The sequence below is a fragment of the Rhipicephalus sanguineus genome, chromosome 11 (genome assembly GCF_013339695.2).
Source record: "Rhipicephalus sanguineus isolate Rsan-2018 chromosome 11, BIME_Rsan_1.4, whole genome shotgun sequence".
Lineage (NCBI taxonomy): Eukaryota > Metazoa > Arthropoda > Arachnida > Ixodida > Ixodidae > Rhipicephalus > Rhipicephalus sanguineus.
The window spans coordinates 62,235,404-62,256,067 of record NC_051186.1 but is presented as its reverse complement, the minus strand read 5'-3'; the positions used below and the strand labels follow the sequence as shown (position 1 = coordinate 62,256,067).

Sequence of the window (20,664 nt, the reverse complement as noted above, 5' to 3'; positions counted from 1 at the left end):
AGCCAGTTTGCAACTGCACGCAATTTCATGTGGTATGCTTTCGTCGTAGTTATATGTGTGAATCACTTAACTTAAGCATGCAAACACTTTTCAGAAGGTATTGATAAGTATTCATTTGAAAAAAGCCGCTACTTTTTGCCAGCCTAGAGCAGTAAATACCTGGGACTCCAAAGAAGCGGGTGGAGCGGGGCACTGCATCGCCAGGCAGAATTTGCAGCTTCTCGCGATGTTCTCAATGACCGCATCAAGCCCAAGCTATCGTTCTAGACCCCTTGCTAATCTCTTCATTCGGGTAGCCACCAGGAGCTCAGGATGCGGTAATACCGACATATACTTGCATTCACCTAAAGCATTCTTATTCTAGCGATAGTTCTATTCATCTGATGTGGGCGGCCGTAACTGAGTACCGACTTGCAGCAGTGACCCAATAGGTGTCCATTTCGCCACCTTGCAGAGCACAATACGCCGACTTGCCGCTCGCGATACTACACATATGCAATTCTTTCTGAGATTAGTCCATAGAGTCGTCCACCCAATTTACTTCTTTGCACGAATGTGTTCCCTCCTGCACATCGTCCTCAGATCACCTTGCGCTTCACAGTTTTCACACGTATACCGGTGGGATCCGCACGCTGTTTCCGCGTGGTTTTCGCACATAGGAAATATTCTATCGATTCCGTCCAGACTTGTCATCTGCCGTCCTCACTGACGTGGAATGGTTGGCGGGAGATCTCACTCATTTGACCAATTTCAGCTATCGGGACCACCTGACTACTGGACTTGTCAGCCTTCATTTTTAACGACTTCTTCAATGCGAGTTCGTGATTCATAATATTATTAATATCTGGGCTTAACGTCCCAAAACCACGATATGATTATGAGAGCCGCCGTAGTGGAGGGCTCCGCAAATTTCGACCAACTGGGGTTCTTTAACGTGCACCTAAACCTGAGTACACGGGCCTCAAACATTTTCGCCTCCATCAAAAATGCAGCCGCCGTGGCCGGGATTCGATCCCGTGACCTTCGGGTCAGCAGCCGAGCGCCATAACCACTACACCACCGTGGCGGGGCTGTTTGCGATTCAGAGCAACTTTATAAGCTCATTTAAGGGTGAGGTCCTTGGCGCCTGACGCGGACAGTTCCCTTTGTTTTTCTGCACACAGGTGCCCCGCCACAAGCCTGCCTCTCAAATTTCAGTACGAAGTCTCCGAATGAGCAACTTCTAGCCCGATTCTTGAACTGGATTATTAATTCAGGCACCTTCTCTTATTCTTGCTGCGTAGAACACTTGAATTTGCATCTTTCTGCCGTAACAAGTTTCTGACGTGCTTTAGTGGTCCTTGTGAACAGTTTTTGATGGCAGATGGAGTGCGAACACGCTTTTCAGTATTCATACGGTTTGTCTTAACGACTGTCATAAATGGTGCCAATTTTTCACTGTCATCAACTTTGTTTACTTTTACGTGCGGCTACTGACGTGTCATCTAACGTCCGATGTGACCTGCATTCTCTTTCTAATATCGAAACCTGTGCAAATTATTCACTCGGTTACAACAGACGAGCGCGCCGGAAAATCCACAAACCGGCTCGTCGACCGGCTTTCCTCCTTGTTCATTTTTGCTATTGAAGTTCAAATAACCTTACGAAAGTTAGGCAGTACGTTTATGCTCAGTGCCCTAATATACGGGTCTTCACTAGGCTATTTTACCTCCTGGAATGACAGATTTCGAATCATTAAACCGTCGTAGCTCTCGTGTTACTCCAGATGGCCTTAAATTACTTTCAAGTAATTCTTGTCAGTAACGCTGTTTAAATATTACTCACCGCTGAAATACAAGACCATTTCGTATGGTGTGCTAGTGGTGCTGGTAAAAAATTTCCAAGTGTCTGTATTAAATACCACTCTGCGAAAAAAATAGCATGATGTAATAATTATTAATGAAGTATTGCGTCTTCTGTCTTACGCTTTTCCGCTTGATTCATATTTTGTTTGCAGGACGACGTGAGTTTCATTAATGTTCCTACGATGTCGCCAAGTGCATGTATGGGCACCTGCGGTTGATCTGTACTCCCACATATCTTCGTTTTTAAGATATAGCTGAAAAAGAAAAGTAAATAGTTCACCATACTCTAGACAATTGACAAAATCTCCCGCTAAAATACCCAAAACCTATGACTGTCTTGTTTGGGAATAGCACACTGCCCATTATGAAGTCCCACCTAATATTTAGCACCCTCCTGTATAATTTCGCTTTGTAATTTATTTATTTTTGTTTATAGACATTGATATAAAACAATTGACAAAAAATACAATATTGGAAGAAACGCATCTGAATCCCTATCCTAAGGCTAGGTGGGGTTCATTGAAAAGTAATCACTAAAAAAGGCATGGCACTTATCAATACAGAAGTGTACAAGCACAAATATTTATACTAACATTAAAACACTTGTAAAAGTAATTAGAACATTATCCATTTACAGAGGTTAGTGACTGATGGTAGGTATGGGCAGAAGAAATAGAAGAAAAAAAACCAACAATATGTAAGATAGCATATATGAAGGGCATGTCAAACAGTAAAGCAATAAATTAATACACGAAAATAATTTACTGACAGGAAACTGTGAAAATAATTATGACGTATGTATCTAGAGAGCGTAACAATAACGAATCAGAACAACAAGTAAAGAAAATATATTGATATTCATATATACACATACATATGATTGTAAGGGAGCGTATACATAAGTTAATGTAATAGCATGCAATATGATTATACATGGTAGTGAATTCAAAATGGCTGTTTCTAGCATTGCTACATTGGGTGTCTGTTGCCTAATAGATATTTTTTAGTGCAAGAGAAAAATTCTTATTCTGTTTTTTAGTTCTTGTAGAAGCTTCTTCCACATGGCGACTCCATTAGCTGTAAGTTTTTTATTACCGTATACGTTTCTTGTTTGCTGAGTGAGAGAGTTTTCTTTTACTTCGTTGCGTCTTTCGTAACTAGAACACAAAAAATGTGATGAGCAAACTGGATAGTTGGTGTTGATACTAGAATGGACCATAAGTGCTGTTTTATAATTTTTAGCGTGCTGAATGACATGATATATAGGCTTCGGAAGAAGATTTCTTTCTTCAAATTTCACCATCTTCACCGAGTTCAAGATTTTGTGTACCTTCTGTTAACCTAGAGCATTTCAATTTCCTATAAGCGCCAACAGAAATGATACACTGAAATACATCTAAGCGCGAACTGGTAATACAGATTTTGTTACATATCTATTTTGTACTGAACTAATCAACTCACGGAAACTCAATAGTGGCTTTTTGAGAAATTGATCAAGATTTCTACGGAAAAACTGCAAAAGTGCTGATGAAAAAATACTTAACTGACAACATACCTAGCAGAATTCTTGTAATTCTAGCCCCTCTCTAAGGCTTTCAGACGACCACGTTTGCACATCAGAATTACAATAAGCAGATGTGACACAAATGTTGTGTGGCTACAGTTATCTTTGAACTTAACTGAATGTGGTGTATTTAACTAATAACGCCTTTCCCAATGTTTATCTTCATTGCACTCACAGAATAGATCGAGTAAAGAAGGCGTCCTTTTTTCCCACAACAATAATCGTCATCTGGCTCGCTTGCGTTTTCTTTCTTGAAAACTCGGCGCTGGTCACTTTCCTACCAAGAATGTTATGTCACGCTGATATCGCACATGCCGTTCACGACCAGAAAGTGCCACGCGCGCGGCGATAATGCAAGGAAAGGGAGTCAAAATAAATGACGATTATTGTTGAGGGTCAAAAGTACGCCCTTTTTACTCGATCTATTCTGTGAGTGTATACGCTGACACAAGTCGTCTTAAACGTCTACACGTACAAAACTAAGCGCAGTACTTGACACAAGAATCCTAATTTCAATCGTGCGGTATCAACTTATATAAAAATTTAATTCACGAAGAAACTGAACAAAAAAGCTACAGTGAGTACATGCTTCTCATTGGATGTTCGAGCAACGAAAGGAAAAGGAAAGGTAAACCTGAGTTGAAACAATGCACCATACAGTATCAATAAACATTCACTTGTCCACTTGGCAGTTCTACTGAGTAGAAACCTTTGGAAGCACGACACTGATAATGGCGCGGCGCTCAGTGCAAAATCCATGCTTACTATTGCTTTGTAGTGTTGCGCGTTTACAGCACTGCGTACAGCATTGCTGCAGAGCTGTAGTTCTCTCCTCATTATTGCCTAAGACATGCTTAGTTTTAAAAATCCATGTGAAAGTTTCGCGGTGGGTTCGCTGCTCGCGAACCTCGAATCGTTTCATTTTTGACGCAGTTTTCTCACATTACCTACCACACTTTCACTTCGACCACTAGTGCCTTTTGCGTTTCTTTCCTAAACACGAATCATTTCTTACAGCTTGGAGTACCATACGACACTTCCGTATGACACCCCAATAGTTCAAGGGCGGCATCTACTTCCGAACGGTGTGCTTATGCCAATGAACATCTCAAACCAACACGTTCATTGATCGCCATAAGCCAGTGTTGCAAAAGTGTTGACAATATGCTTGCGCACTCTGTCACCTGTGCTTTTTTTTACTTGCTGCTATAGAGCTATGTCATGTTCTTTGCTAAAGTACTTGAAGAACCTGCCACAAATAACCGAGGCCCCTACCACGTATAGCCACATACGCAATGAGATCCTCAGTATGCTAGCCAAAAGTGTCGCCTTCTGATCACTGTTACCATGCTCTGAAGGTATTGACCACACGCTGCTCAGTATTCCCGTATAAGGCCTAGTTAATAACGAAGGTTTAGTGATAAATATAATAACCACCGTAATTATGGGGATAGCCTCGGGTCAAAGAAATGCGCTTCGTTTTGTTGCATGACAAGAGTTACACATCCTAGCTGAATAGTTGCCTTTTGAGAGTCTCCAAACTGAAAAAAGAAGCTCAATTGCCAGAGCGTCAGCGTACACGTGAGAATTTGCGATCTTCAGGTCGTCTTCAACCGTGCCGAAAAGAAAGTTTGTGCGCCCATCACTGGCCGGTTCAAACTATCCCACAATACCTATTTTAAGTACACTGCGAAGTGCCCACTACGCCAGAATTCTTATTTTTGCAAATTAGCAACGTACCCTCTACACGCCCGTAAGGTACCAGGCGCACCTGCGCAGCTGCCCATGTACTTTTTTACTGGGTGGGCACCTTTACACCACCCAGTAGTTCGGTAATTCAGAACTCTTGACGCCTTGTACGCTTTTACGATTATGCCACGCATTATTACATCCGTCTAGGAGACTCCTCCCACTACATGACATTTTTTAGAGTTTTCACGGCGCAGTTTTAAACACGGGCGTGGCGTCGTGGTAGAGTACCTGATTGCCACGCAGAAGACCTGGGTTCGATTCTCACTCAAACGAAAGATTTGTTCAATATATTTATTTGCATCTATCTCGAATTTTCACTTACGGGCAATGCCCAGTTTGCGCTCAGAACCAACAAAGCCGCCTATGACACCGACGCCGGAATTTCTGCGAAACGAGCTCTTTAATGCTCTCGCGTTAAAGCGCTGATTTCAAGCTTGATGGCTCTGTGTTAGTGATCCAGAACTATCGATGGTACTATCGATAGCTGAGTCACTATCGAACTATCGATGGTGAAAATACTATCGATAGCGCTATCGATAGTAAAAAAAGCCGGCAGATCCCACGCATTGTGGGAATCGATGTAATGCGAAGCAGCCAGCAAAGAGCTGCATACATCGCCTTGTATGTCATTGAGGAAAATGCGTGTCATGGTTTTCATGTTAACTCCTATTATTTATGTTCGTCACACAGTAACGTCGCGCAATACCAACTTGGGGGTCGATCAACCTAGAGAAACGGCCGCCAGGGCACCATGAGCGTGGCACGTAAGTCATGCTGTACATGACATGCGTGTCATGACTTTCATGTTAAGTCGTGTTATTTATGTTCGTCACACAGTCACGTCGCAAGATACCAATTTTGGTGTATATCAAGCTAGCGAAACGGCCGCCAGCGCACCATGAGCGTGGCACGTAAGTCATGCTGTACATGACATGCGTGTCATGATTTTCATGTTAACTCGTGTTATTTATGTTCGTCACACGGTCACGTCGCAAGATACCAATTTTGGTGTATATCAATCTAGCGAAACGGTCGCCAGCGCCCCATGAGCGTGGCACGTAAGTCATGCTGTACATGACATGCGTGTCATGATTTTTATGATAACTCGTGTTATTTATGTTCGTCACAAGGTCACGTCGCAAGATACCAATTTTGGTGTACATCAAGCTAGCGAAACGGCCGCCAGCGCACCATGAGCGTGGCACGTAAGTCATGCTGTACATGACATGCGTGTCATGATTTTCATGATAACTCGTGTTATTTATGTTCGTCACACGGTCACGTCGGAAGATACCAATATTGGTGTATATCAAGCTAGCAAAAACGGCTGCCAGCGCACCATGAGCGTGGCACGTGAGTCATGCTGTACATGACACGCGTGTCATGATTTTCATGATAACTCGTGTTATTATGTTCGTCACACGGTCACGTCGGAAGATACCAATATTGGTGTATATCAAGCTAGCGAAACGGCTGCCAGCGCACCATGAGCGTGGCACGTGAGTCATGCTGTACATGACATGCGTGTCATGATTTTCATGATAACTCGTGTTATTTATGTTCGTCACACGGTCACGTCGGAAGATACCAATATTGGTGTATATCAAGCTAGCGAAACGGCTGCCAGCGCACCATGAGCGTGGCACGTGAGTCATGCTGTACATGACATGCGTGTCATGATTTTCATGATAACTCGTGTTATTTATGTTCGTCACACGGTCACGTCGGAAGATACCAATATTGGTGTATATCAAGCTAGCGAAACGGCTGCCAGCGCACCATGAGCGTGGCACGTGAGCCATGCTGTACATGACATGCGTGTCATGATTTTCATGATAACTCGTGTTATTTATGTTCGTCACACGGTCACGTCGCAAGATACCAATTTCGGTTCATATCAATCTAGCGAAACGGCCGCCAGCGCCCCATGAGCGTGGCACGTAAGTCATGCTGTACATGACATGCGTGTCATGATTTTCATGTTAACTCGTGTTATTTATGTTCGTCACAAGGTCACGTCGCAAGATACCAATTTTGGTGTACATCAAGCTAGCGAAACGGCCGCCAGCGCACCATGAGCGTGGCACGTAAGTCATGCTGTACATGACATGCGTGTCATGATTTTCATGTTATGACTTGTCATTTATGTTCGTCATACAGTCATGTTACGCCATACCAATTTTGGTGCACATTCGATTAACCAAGCGACCAGGAGAGCACGAAGTCGTAGGCGGCTAGATAGATAGATAGATAGATAGATAGATAGATAGATAGATAGATAGATAGATAGATAGATAGATAGATAGATAGATAGATAGATAGATAGATAGATAGATAGATAGATAGATAGATAGATAGATACGGTCAAAGTCGCAGAAGTTCGCTAAGAAATGCTTCGCATTTAAAATTCGATGGTACTATCGATAGTATAAAATCAACAGCCCCGACTTACTGCAGAATAAACTTGGTTCCCCGCGTGCGTGGTACTTAGGGGAGCCGCAGGTGCAGGCTCAAGGGCAAGAAAGATGACACGATCGCATTTACACCAGATTGCTTTGCTGAAATATGATCACAAAGTGAAACTGTTCAGCTGTAGCGGAAAGGAAGCCTTTACGTGTGATGGGACTGCGCGGCTTCAAATTTATATTGCATTTTATGATTTCAAAATTTAAAAAAATATATCAAGAAGTTAAATGTAAGGTGTAACTGGTCGCTTTTGGATAGCAATTTATTTATGGATATATTCCACCGTGTTCATTGCGGAAATAATTATTTTTTCTCTGCCGAAAATTGCTCATAAATTAAGCGAAGCTTGTAGTAGGCTATCGCAAATTTTTTGGCAATATGGTCAGCCAACGACCGAATCATTATTCACACTACTATCGATAGTACTGTCACGTGCAGTGCTGGCAGTATCGAAGATACATGTATCTTAGATACTATCTTAGATACTCTGTGGGTATCTTGTATCTGTATCGCGATACGTCTCGAAAAACAAGTATCTGTATCTGTATTTCCGATACATTCGATAATGTATCGTGTATCTTAAGATACAAGATACTTCTATCGCAACACAACCGTGCGAAACAATCGCTAAGCTCCGCTTCTCAAGCTGGTACTGGTGCCACTAAGCCATCTGAACAAGTCTAGGGGGAGTGACGTTATTTCATTTTTCCGCTAGAGTCATCCAGTGAGTGTAGAAGATGAGGAAGATAACCTCGCGGATGTCTACGCCCAGCCCACGTACCTTTTGTTTTCTCGGTTTCTTTTCTTTTTAGTTGCGCCAATGACGCGACACTTACTCTTAGCAACTGTCCTGCACCGCGCACTCCACTGCGTGCGGCGTCTATTGCGCAAATTCTGATGTTGTTACAGTGTCGTTATTGAAGATTCGCTTGCGCCTTGCTCCGCAACGAAATGTGATGCGCGCAGGAATGGGTTGCTTTGCGTCGCGTAGATTTTACATAGCAGCGATTTGAAGGATCTCGTGGATGTAAGTTTGCCTTGCATGCAGTGAATTAACTTATATGCAAATACCATTCTAACAACTTTAGTACCTCTGGTACTGATGCTAGATCTAATAGGGTAAGCGTTTACCTAACAGAAAATATCTTGGCGTACTGTATTTTTCACTTCCATCTACATTTATTCAAAGAATTTATGAACTCATAATTTTATTGTTAGCACAAGTGTTTTCTAAGCTGTCATTTAGCATCACATACATCACCTAGGTCTCTGCACTTTTTTTGCGGTCTGGTCACTGCAGTATGTCTTTTGTAACGCGCTCCCAAGATAAGATTTCTGCTTTATTCTTCTAACTGTCTGCCTTATTTCTACTACTATTTACACATTTACACGTTGCCAAGGCGATTGTGAAAACAAGTATATTATTATGTGGGCGTGCCTTGAGTGTATAGTACAAAATATTCTGCTCTCCGAATAAGAAAACAGCGAAACTGAGTTCGCGGCTACTTACGACGTAACTTTTCCAAAGCACCCTCTTCCTTAAAACTAATACCTTATAACTCTCTCATACGCTCCAAACTTGAGTATGCATCTGCCATATGGGATCCCAGTCATGCTAACCTTATCACCTCTCTTGAGCTAGTACAAAATAATTCTGCTAGATTCATCCTCTCTAACTACAACAGCCCTGCCAGTATAACCTCAATGAAAAATAACTTATCACTTGTTCCATTGGCTCACCGACGCAAAGTCGCCCGCCTTCCGCTATTTCATAAAATTTGCCACCATCCAACACTTAGATGACCTCATACTCCGGCCCGTGTACATTTCAAACCGCGTTGATGATCGTAATAAGGTAGGAATCGCATCATGCCACACGAAGTCTTTCTTCCTCCCCCCCCCCCCCCCCCCAGTCGTTTATTCCCCGTACATCTCAGGACTGGAACCACCTTCCCTCAAGTGTCGCAACCATCACTGACTGCAAACTTTTCCACGAAGCATTAGATAACATTGTATAACCAGGAGAATCTGTTACCTGTACTCACTGCTTCTGTTTGTTTATATTATTTTATTTTATTATTTTTTTCGTTGAAATAACTACTATAACCTGGAGAAATGTTCTGTTACCTGAATTCACTGCACTGTTTAATTCTGCATTTTTTATGTATCGTATCCACTCCCCTCTTCAATGCCATTTGGCCTTGAGGGTATTATAAATAAAAAAAAATAATAACGAAAATCATTAGGAGCCATCCTAAAGATATTAGGAAGGGGTTTGAGAAACGTTGTTTTACTGAATGCTCCGTTTTACTCACGGGCGTCCCAACGAGCTGTTTCAGGCAATTTTCCATAGGCACTAAATGTTCTATTGTCTCAACAAGCAAGTTGACGATAGTTCATGCTCCTAGCTATTAAGGGCGCCGTCTGTATTGTGTTTCTGTACTAATTCAATGTGACTATTTGATATACAACCACGTCTCTATTTTACTTATATTTGTTTTCCTATTTAAGGCCTTCTTAAATATTTTTCGTATTGCTAATCGCCACGTAATGGGAGCTATAAGCAGCAATAGCGCGAATAGCGGCGATGTCCTGCGACGCTTTGTGCAACTACACAATACGTCTCAGATATTTCTGTGTTGCACGTGTTGTCTCGTTGAAGAAAAATTGCTAAAAGATTGCACGTTAGTGAGTATATCAGCAAAATATCCCTTACGCAAGTAGCTAAGTAGAACATGGAAATTCATTGCAGTTTTACATCAGCTACGTATACACCAGGGGTCTCAAACTCAGCTTACAGCCAGCGGGCCACGTTCGTGGAATTTAGTTGCAAGGGCCGGGACAGTGAACATGATGGGGTCGGAGAGAGTTTGAACAAAATGACGTTGCCATTTGAAAGGAAGCCATTCACATATCTCATATATAGGTCATTTCTGAAGGGGATTTAGAGTCAGGATTCGAGAAACATCGATACCGATGTGCGCAACGAGTGAAATCTGGACGCGGATTGCAATATAGAGTTTTTGTTCCACGGTTATATTTCAGCACATGGTGACCACATGTTCCTCACCAAAGGAATGCTTGAGACCAGTCAAGACGGTCATATGTGCCGGCCGGGCCGCTAGCGAAAGGTCTCAAACCCCGTATACACCATGAATCCCCCCTCCCCCCCAAAGAAAAAAAATGTCGCTACCAGCGATGTTGCAGCTGTACACCTGTCCGGATATACGGTGTTGTGCAAACTGTCTTTCACGTACAAGGTAAAAGTCCACATCGGTATTTGCGCCGTCGTGCGAAGGCTTCTTATTGACGTTATTCTGATTATATGGCAACCCGCTATAGCTGGTCGGCAAGCTGAGCTGCGACTCCCATCAATTGCAAAAATGACAAGCAAGGACCGCTGTCAGCGAAGTGTATAAAGAGTTGTCCTGTGAAGGTAAAACAAACCCCAATGAGTTGTTTTGGAAGGAAACTAATGTACTTTGAGCAAGAAGGGCAACATTTTTGAGATACTAACAGGCATCTCATTCAAATGAAAGAACATAGGTCACAGTTCAGAAATATTCAAGCTGACATTTTCGTGCATAGGCGTTTGCTGCTACATAATATGGATCTATAATAACAAATTTGAGAATGTATCGAAGTATCTTAAGATACAATTGTCAAGTATCGTATCGAATACAATTATTGCGGCAGTATCTTGTATCTGTATCTCCAATACTTTTTGCCTGAGTATCTTGTATCGTATCGCGATACAATTTCAAAGTATCTTTGCCCAGCCCTGGTCACGTGGTTGTCAAGGTGATGAATGCTACAGCAAGACTGGGAAATACGGAGCTCTTTATTTCGGCGAACTTGTGCCCAGAAAATCAAAACTCAAAATACGAGCGATAGATGCTGCGCACTGATAGCGGCGGGAGCAGTTGTCAGCCGTCGAGTAATTTGATCATCGGTGGAACTCCTCCTTCATACATCAGTCATGAAACCTTCCAACGTTACCGCTGGGGCTCGTCGAAACTCTCGAATAAACTTTACTATTGGCGTCCATCGCGTAATCTTAACAGAATGATCTCAAACAATTGTGGAGCTTTTCAAACATTACGGCGCGGTCTGCGTCAAACGTTGCTAAAGGTCTTTGTGGGTGAAATCCGAATACGTCAAGGAAGGAAGGAAAAAGGAAAAGGAGAAGGCAGGGAGGTTAACCAGAAACACTTCCGGTTGGCTACCCTACACTGGGCGATCGGGGAAGGGGAATAGAAAGACGAGAAATAGAGAGGAAGGAAGAGGAGAAAAACGAATACGTACTCCCACGAATACGTCAAAACAAAGCAATAAACCCGCGTGGCAGTAATATCGCTATAGTAATATTACCGATGGTACTACCGATTACACTATCGATAGTTTGTCGATAGTAGCGCTATCGATACAGTTTTTTTACGGTATCGATAGTTTCAAAAAACTATCGATACTATCGATAGTCAATTTACCGATAGTTCTGCATCACTACTCTGTGTGCGTTATACAAGCGTAGTTCGTGAGAGGGTCTGTATGTTTATCTGTCTAGTAGACAGAACTCCTCATCGGCGAAGGCTAAAACATTGCTCTGAAAAAGGTCAAATCATATAACTTTATACGGAAGTTCCAAACTAAAAACTCACCGTAAATGGCACGTTTTAGACAAGTCGGCAGCTGGCTGCTAAGTCGGAGAACTTGATAAGAGAAATAAAACTAAGAACTTTTTGGTATAAGCAATTTTGTGACATTTGGTGCGTTGTCGTCAGGGAAGTCTTTTCGAAATGAGACAATAAACAACATAATATGAACAAAATAAGTGATCACTCTAAAGTTAATAAAACAATTCAAAGAAAATGTTGAAGCGCCTAAAAACAGGACAAAACAATTGTTTGGAATAATTTACGCCGCGTGATGCATCCCGAGCGAGTGTGTCGATGCACGCACGCTAGTTGGTTTGCTTTCTCGATGCTCGCCATCGCAAGGTTTGACTGTAGCGTAGTGAGGCAGAGCTATCGACGGTACTATTCATAATTATCGACAGCTGAGTAGCTATCGAACTATCCATGGTAAAGAGAGCTATTGATAGAGCTATCTACAGTGAATTAGATAACAATAGTATAAGGCCAACCGCTCGAACTCCATTGCAAAATAAACTTGGTTCCCCGAGTGCGTGGTATATGATAGAGACGGAGGAGCAGGCTGAAGGGCTAGAAAGTTGAAATGTTTGTGTGGTTGCGTAAGAATACTCAACTGATACATGATAATTAAGTTGAATTGCTCAGTTGTACCGGAACTGCGCGGCTTCAACTTTATATTGCATTTTAGGATTTCTAAATGAAAATATCGAAAACTGAGTATGTTAATTCGAAGGCGTAAGTGTTTGCTTGGGAGTACGCCTTTATTGATGAACATATTCCGTCGTTTTCGCGTCGGATATAATTTATTTCCTTCGCAAAAAATTGCTCCTAAATTGAACGAACCGAGTATCGCTTATAAGAGGCTTTCGCAAATATTTGGGCAATAACACCGGCCCACAACTGCATATTTGTTCACATCACTATCGATAGCAGTATTGGTAGTACAGCAAAATCTCGTTAATTCGGATTTCACTGGACCAGACAACATGTCCGAAATAACCGAATGCGGAATGCTGAAAGCAGGAAGAAAATAATAAACAATTGTCTGTTACATCGAGAAACTTTCGTTTTCTTTATGAATACCTAAATCGTGTACTTATTTTGCATAAGAGCAGTGTAAAAGCTGCATTTTCGTCATCCTGCGAGTTCGTTCACAGTTCGACCACGGGACGAGACCATGGTGTAGGAAGGATAGATGACACATAGGCTCGGAAGCGCCGCCGAGTAGCCGCGTGGAACAGTTCTGCAGGTTCCCCTTCGCTCAGCCAGACGGCGCTCGGCGCTTGGGGGCCGGTATAACGTGTGAAAAACTGCTGGGCGCCCCTTCACTTCGCTCTGTCGGCGACGCCACGCTTTAGATCGAAACGTCTATACTCATGTTTTGTGAAACTGTTCCTACTGCGTGAAAGTTTTCTTGCATCCTGTTAAGTTACATCAGGTGTGTGGGCTCAGGGAACGATGGGCAAGAAGTGTTTCGCCCCATGTTGCACGACGGAGTACAAGTTGTGTACTGAGAAACTCTGATTGTTTTCCGCGCCGAAAGAAGAGCGCCTTCGGTTATTGAAGGTTCCTATACCTTGCAAAGATGTTGCAATCTACCGCCCACCTCTGCGAAAGGCACTTAGAGCCATAGGCGTACGCACGGGGGGAGGGGAGGGGAGAGGGTCTGCACTCCTAGTCCCCTAAGACGGGAGGGAGGTGCAAAGCCTGCCCATACATTGACTTAGTAAGGGGGTGGCGCTTCGATGAACCTTCGCCCCCTCTGATGGGGATCCCTGCGCACGCCAATGCTTCGAGCCGCATCTGGTGACCAAAATATGGGATGCTCTCTACAGTGAGAGTGTCTTTGTTCACACGCCCCGAAAGCATTTCTCTGTATAGGTCCAGTGCCTACTATAGTTGAAGGCCGCCTAAGAGGGAAAGGTCGAAAGAGGGAAAGAAAGCGAAAGAGCCCTGCTCAGAGACACAGCCACGCCGCGCCTTTCAAAAAGCAGCGCAAGAAGTGCCCGGAATGCAGTGAGGCGGTTTTCGGTATGGATTCTACGGATGCGCTTAGTGGTCAGCGGAACCCACTCGCATAGCGACACCTGCGAGCAAGTATGTGAACCCGAACAAAATTTCGCCACGCTCGCTCGTCGCGCCGAGTCACCTCTCCTTCCTACACGGTGTACCAAACTATAGTCTGACACAAAGCGTGTCGGGCTATAGCCCGCAACTATAGCTCTGCACCCCTCTCTTATTAAGTACCGCCACCACCACCGCAACCACACGCTCGTGAGGATAGTTTTTTTCACATATAAAATGGCCTACAGCTGCAAGTTCGTTCATCGCGATGTTGCAAGCGAGATTTATGTAAGAAAGCTGACTGCGGCAGAAAGCTCTTCAACAGCTTCCGTCATGTTTGAGTTTTGTGAAATTGCGCGCGCGCTGAATCAAGTTAAAGCGAAGCTGCTGTGTGCCGCATCCGCATGTGGACAGAACCGTGGTCACCCTGATGTCACTAACTGAAGAAGATAGCGATGCGGACAGTGACCCCTAGTTTCGGGTGTCTTCGAACACTGTTTTTGCTCTTTAGCGTCGCATACTTCCGTGCTTCGCGCTAGGTGCGCTCCGAGGGCCGTACTAATGAACTGGTTTGCGGCCAAATATGACCGAATTAACGAGACTTTGATGTCATTAAACAATGCATATGCTCGCCGGGGCCAGACAACACGTCTGAATTATGCAATTTTCTGAATAAACAAGCGTGGAATTAACAAGTTCTGAATTAACAAGCTTTTAGTGTAATACTACCAATGGTACCATCAATCGCACTATCGATAATACTATCGATAGTTTCTTAACACTGTCGACAGTTTCAAAAAAAAGTTATCGCTGCTATCGATAGTCAATTAACCGATGGTTCTACATCACTACTGAAGCGCCAAATAACAAAGTGAGGAAATTTAGAAGACAAAAAATAGGAGCGCCAGCAACTAAGCTTCGGTACCACGCGGTGCTTTTTAAGGTTGTAGATTTGTCATTGATGTGAAATAAAACTTACTTCCTAGTGCGTCTCAATTGCTGTCATCTATGTTTTGTAAATTTGTTATTCGTGTCTACAATCAAGTCTAGCGAAGCATCACGAGATTTGGTCCACTGCATTCCTCGTGATATGCTCCAAAAGAAAGGCGCATATTTCCTTGCTTCCATAGCTTGCATCGAAGGCGATCTCACGTGTGCGTTGATTATCATGATGTCTGATTGTCGAAATTTCTGCAAACGATGGCGTGCAACCGCATTGTTATCACTGTCTAGCACCCCCTGCATCCTTGCGGATGCCACTTGCGCGCTTGCGTATTTGGAGCGGTGCATATTGTTGCGGATTGGCTCCGGCCGGTCTCCTTTTGGTAGCTGGCCCCGTCGCCGGACCCATCTTTTGCGGAGAGAAGAGGCGCTCAGAGGTTTACATACATATTTTTACAAGAGAGAACTCCGAGGGGATTAACAAGATACTTTTGTACACAAGTCTTCGGCTTACATAGCCCCAAGTCAGATAAAACCTGGGCACTCGAAAACCGGTGTTCGCAGCTCCCGCCAAACCGGTGACTTGCCGTCACGGCGGCCGGCCTCCACAAACGAGGCAAAAAATCACACAACCTACTCGTAGATCGAGAAGTACAATTGGGGAACACCAGTGCACCATTCATGCGCCATGACCCGGTGACTTGAATACTGAACGTCAGCGATGAGGATGTCAGAAAGGGGAGGGGTCAGGTGTCGTTGACCTCGGGGAAGATGGATACAGCTTACTCGAGCACGTACAAACTTTCGTGTCTGCGTTCAGGTTAAAGGATGGGGTGGTTCGGTGAGAACCTCTCCAGAAATGCTGTCCCATGCCGATAACACCGCGCCAGAAAGGGGTGTCTGAGAGTGCGTCGATGTTGCGCTCGGAACCCTTCTACGGCGGCATTCCACGCTCGCGCCATCACGCGAGCATACGCATTCTCCATAAAAATGCGGTGCTCTCTGCCTCCGCGCCAAGCGCCAACTTGTGGGGAAACCTTCTGATTGACAGGCCTGATTGACAGGATCACGCACAATGGCGCCTGCCAATAACCAATTCTAGAGCCGGTCGTAACAATACGTATTAACGCGAAAGCGTTAAAGAGCTCGTTTCGCAAAAATTTGTGTTTTGGTGTCGGCGCCGGAGTCCGCGTCGCTGGTTGTGAGCGAAACATAATCATCTTCTATGTGACCGAAAAATCGAGAAAGATGCAAATAAAATAAATATTAAAAATCTTCGGCTTCAGATGAGAATCGGACCCAGGCCGTCTGTGTTTCAAGCAGGTATTCTACGATAGCGCCGTGCTATTTCCATGCTATTTCTTCCTGGTCACTCAAGAATTGACCAGGAACTGCTCTGCGTGCATGCAGACGTTTCCGACTATGCATACAATCTACGCAACGCTATGTGTACCGTGGTTCTGCCTCCACAACAACGAACATCTCGTGGTGTGCCTGTCAGTCCCGAGCTCCGGCACTGCAAGTACGTTTTTGTGCGACACTATGCCGTGAGGCCTCCTTTGCAGCCATTGTATAATGGCCCGTTTAAGGTCGTCAACCACACACCTAAACACTTCCGTCTGCTGATCAACGGCCGGGACCGATACTGTTGCCTTCGACCGACTCAAGCCTGCGCACTTGGACACCGACACACCGACAACGTCGCATCTTACAACCACTTGGGACTGCCATATTTGCCGCGTGCACTTTACGGCTCAACGGTCCGCCCCTGGCCACCTGCAACAAACCCGCGACTTCTTCGCTAGAAGGAGGGCCCTGTAGCGCTCTAGCGCGGCCTACAAGAATCCAACCAGGAAAAGACGACGACGACGAAGCTACCAGCACGAGACTGTCGCGCGTGTTCTTGTTCGCGTCTCTGTAAAATGGTTCCAGACGGAATAAATAATTTGTTGTCTCACAGCATCGACATCTTCCTGCCTGTTCCCACAGGCCCTTCGCCAATTTGCAAAAAAAATAGTTTTGCCCTAATGGGCAGTCAACAACTGTATTTGCAGTACGCATTCTACATTACTTTGAAACGGCCAATGTTACGCGCACAATCGTTCGTTTCTTTACGGTACGGTTGATGCACGCACCGAGAACCGAAACCAGGCTAGCATTTGAGAAGGCGATGCGCACGGGGCCCGATTACGCTATCGCGTTAAACTCTTGAACGCGAAGCACAAGCGTCCTCCAAGGTTTTCCGTTTCTCGTCAATTTTGCATCAACGTTGTAAATAGAGCCTGTGTTGCGTGTTTTAGTGTCTTTGTTATCCGTTAGCGCTACACCATGATTATTAGCCAATACATTGTTTATACTCTTGTGGTCGGCATCCTCGTCTCTTCATTCACTAACTCTTTCCACCAAGATGGGTATCCCTCGAAGGCTTCATTTATAAACCAATAGTTTGATGTCGGTAGACGTAGACGATCGCGGAAGGCAGAAGAATTACGTATTATTTTAAAATACATAAAATACGTAAAATATTTGAGATAGTTTACCTATATAACAACTATGTTGTTTTGAAGAAGTTGCTTATCGAAAGAAGGTAATGTATTTACCCTGAGCAGCCCGTTCATTGAGCTGGGAAGACAGGGAGGGCAGCGGCGATACTGAGTGCAATCTTTTGCGTTACAGTGCTTGACCGCGGCTATACATGATAAAGCAACAACGAAACGTGTCAACGTGGCGGTCATCTTTCAGATTTAAAGAAACGTACATTGAGCTGCTAGATCTGAAGACGTGTATTTACTTATACATGGCTGTATGGACGTCCGTGTATTCCTTCATACAATTGTTTGTGCCATTTATGACGTATGACCTTCAATTTTTAACAGTTGGCTCTCGCTACATGTAACGAAGCAAGAACACGTGCTTACATCGACATTGACTCTGCAGAACAAGTGTAAAAGTCACAGTTTCGCCGCAATGGCGAAGCAATGCATGCGATAGCAATATATTAGAATGTGACACGAAGAACGGCAAGCACCTCGATGCTTGTATGGCGCCGCTCGAGCGCAAATGACTGGCGAGAATAATTAGAGACGTGAGTTGGGCTAGTTGGTGCGTATTAACTGCAAACATGACTGAATAGCGCGAAGAAACCACATACAAGATAGAGACGACAGACTGGACGGAGCGCTCCGTCCTGTCTGTCGTCTCTACCTTGTCCGTGTTTTTTTTTCGCTATTCAGCCATGACTAGCGAGAACACATATATGACGACCGCGAACTAACAACGGTCACAATTCGACACTTGCAGCGCACTGTTCAAACGCAAAGAAGGACAATTATAAAGAACGCATATGGCTGGTTGGTTGAATGGTAGGGTTGTTACTTCGTGTTTGAGCAACGCGCTACAACCCAAAGCTCTTACCCCCGCATTCAGAAACGCTCCTTGACTTGAACTTGACTTGCCACCGCCTCAAGGGAGCGCGTTCGAAACGCGTTTGTGCTGCCTTGGCAACGCCCATAGAGTTTCCTACAATACTTACTAGAGGGAACTCTGGCGCTAGTGTCTATGGGAGCTGCAATGCTTCGCGCTTCAGCCAGCATGGGAATCATGGGTAGTACGCGGATTTGTCTAAACTTCGTTCTTTCGGCTCCGTTTGGCTCCGCGTCGCCTGCATCCGCTTCGTCGCAAAATGAAGTTCAGCAAAAGTCAGCAGTTTCACTTCGCCACTTTAACTTGTTTAGGCTCACCGATTCAAATCTGGTCACGAAGTTCACAACGATCCATTCTTTTATCCGAAAGAAAACCAAAACATAGCAATAAACAAAGCCACAAGTGCGTTCGAAGCTCACAAGCACGAAGACTAGGCAAATCCGTGTACTACCCATCATTCCCATGGTGGCTGAACGATCGCAGCGCCAGAGTTCCCTCTAGGTCATTTTAGGAAACTCTATGGCACCGCCTAAAGGCAGCGCGTTCGAAACGCGTTGAAGGCGGTGGCAAGTGAAGCTCAAGTCGAGGAGCGTTTTTGAATACGGGGGTTAGACTTCTATTTCTTTAAAAGTGCGGCGCGCGGAGTGACCCCTCCGCGTCTCCTACCGAGCGGTGGCGTTCGACGCATCGTTTACTAAGCGTTCCACATCGTCAATGCCTACAGAAATGGACTACTTTTTAGTGCGCGTCTAAAGGAAAATGTAGGAGCGTTGCTTTAAAGCGCGCCCTTCGGGCGATGTCGCGGGTGATACTGCACACCATGGCCTCCGAGATTTGCGGGCGGCGCGGCGCGCCGCCGGCTAATCTCGGAGGCCATGTGCACACACTGGAGCGACTCCGAGCTCTTCGTGCCGTTAGCGTTAAATGAGTATATAAACAGCTCGCCGTTGTTATGTTGAACAACCGGTGGCACGTGGCCGAGTTGTTTAAAGCAGCCCGCTGCAGAGCGATGAGTCGAAGGCTCGAATCCCGGTGGCGCACTTCGGAAATGTTTTCTTATTTATTTTTCTTTGTGGCTTTTATTTATATATGCATAAATATACATATCTGGTACATGACGGCGGCGGCGACAGTAAAAACCAGCCGAGAGTGGCCATATAATAGCTATCGCAATAACAAATGGTAATGACGATGATAGTAAAAACTGCGAAATACGTAAATGTCATTCATACAGATCGAAGGATCACACATAGTTCAATATACTGGGATGTGAACCAATGACTAGTAGGCATATGAGCGCCTAAATTTGTTCCTGAATTTTGCAACCAATTCCTAGGAGCTGGCAGTCAGGAGGAATCAACATTATTTACACATATGGTGCGGTCCTCAGGGTGGCTCCACGTGGGCAGCGACCCTTTCGGCCCAGGCAGCAATAGCTAGCTGCGTTTCCTTAATGGGAGTTTTAATAAGCTCCTCCCACGTTGACTGTGAGCGAGCTGGCAGGAGCGTTCTGGGGGGAGGAAAGCCTTCACAGCCCCACAATATGTGATTTTGTGATTTTGTCGTTGTGCGATATTCGCCCGTATTTTGCCTTATAAGCCACGCAGATTACGTAAATGTGTCCCATATATTTTGTGTCCAACGGGCAATTAGGCCAGGGAAAGCATAGGAGCCGTGAATTGTTGTCATTAGTTGTAGTATATGATAATGACATAAAATGAAATGAACTAAAGTTGACAACAAATCACACTTTTTGTTGGTGGGCGCAGATGTGCTTACAAGACAGCGCACGGTGGCAATGAATTTTTCGTTCTCTCTTAAAATGGCAAGATGGCCAAAGTGCGTCACACTGACCTACAGGCCCTCACGCAACTGTGTTTCCGATCTCTTTGACGTTCCGCCTATTCGCGCACTTCACGCTATCGAGAGTAGCCTATTTCTTTTGCAAATGGTTTGT

At 44.5% G+C, this 20,664-nt stretch overlaps 1 protein-coding gene across 2 annotated transcripts in view; it reads right to left on the bottom strand.

Annotated features, from left to right (window-relative positions):
- LOC119373280 (uncharacterized) overlaps positions 1–20,664 on the bottom strand; it is a 38,437-nt gene that overhangs the window by 12,337 nt on the left and 5,436 nt on the right. The window contains exons 1-3 of one of the 2 annotated variants that reach the window (XM_037643301.1): positions 17,885–18,007; positions 1,965–2,098; positions 1,825–1,904 (exon numbers count right to left, since the gene is read on the bottom strand). In XM_037643301.1, coding sequence (XP_037499229.1) covers positions 1,825–1,904; positions 1,965–2,098; positions 17,885–17,902 — 232 coding nt within the window. In that variant the 5' untranslated portion in view covers positions 17,903–18,007. Of the gene's footprint in view, positions 1–1,824; positions 1,905–1,964; positions 2,099–17,884; positions 18,008–20,664 lie in introns of those variants that run through there. The other variant, XM_037643302.1, reaches the window with a different exon arrangement.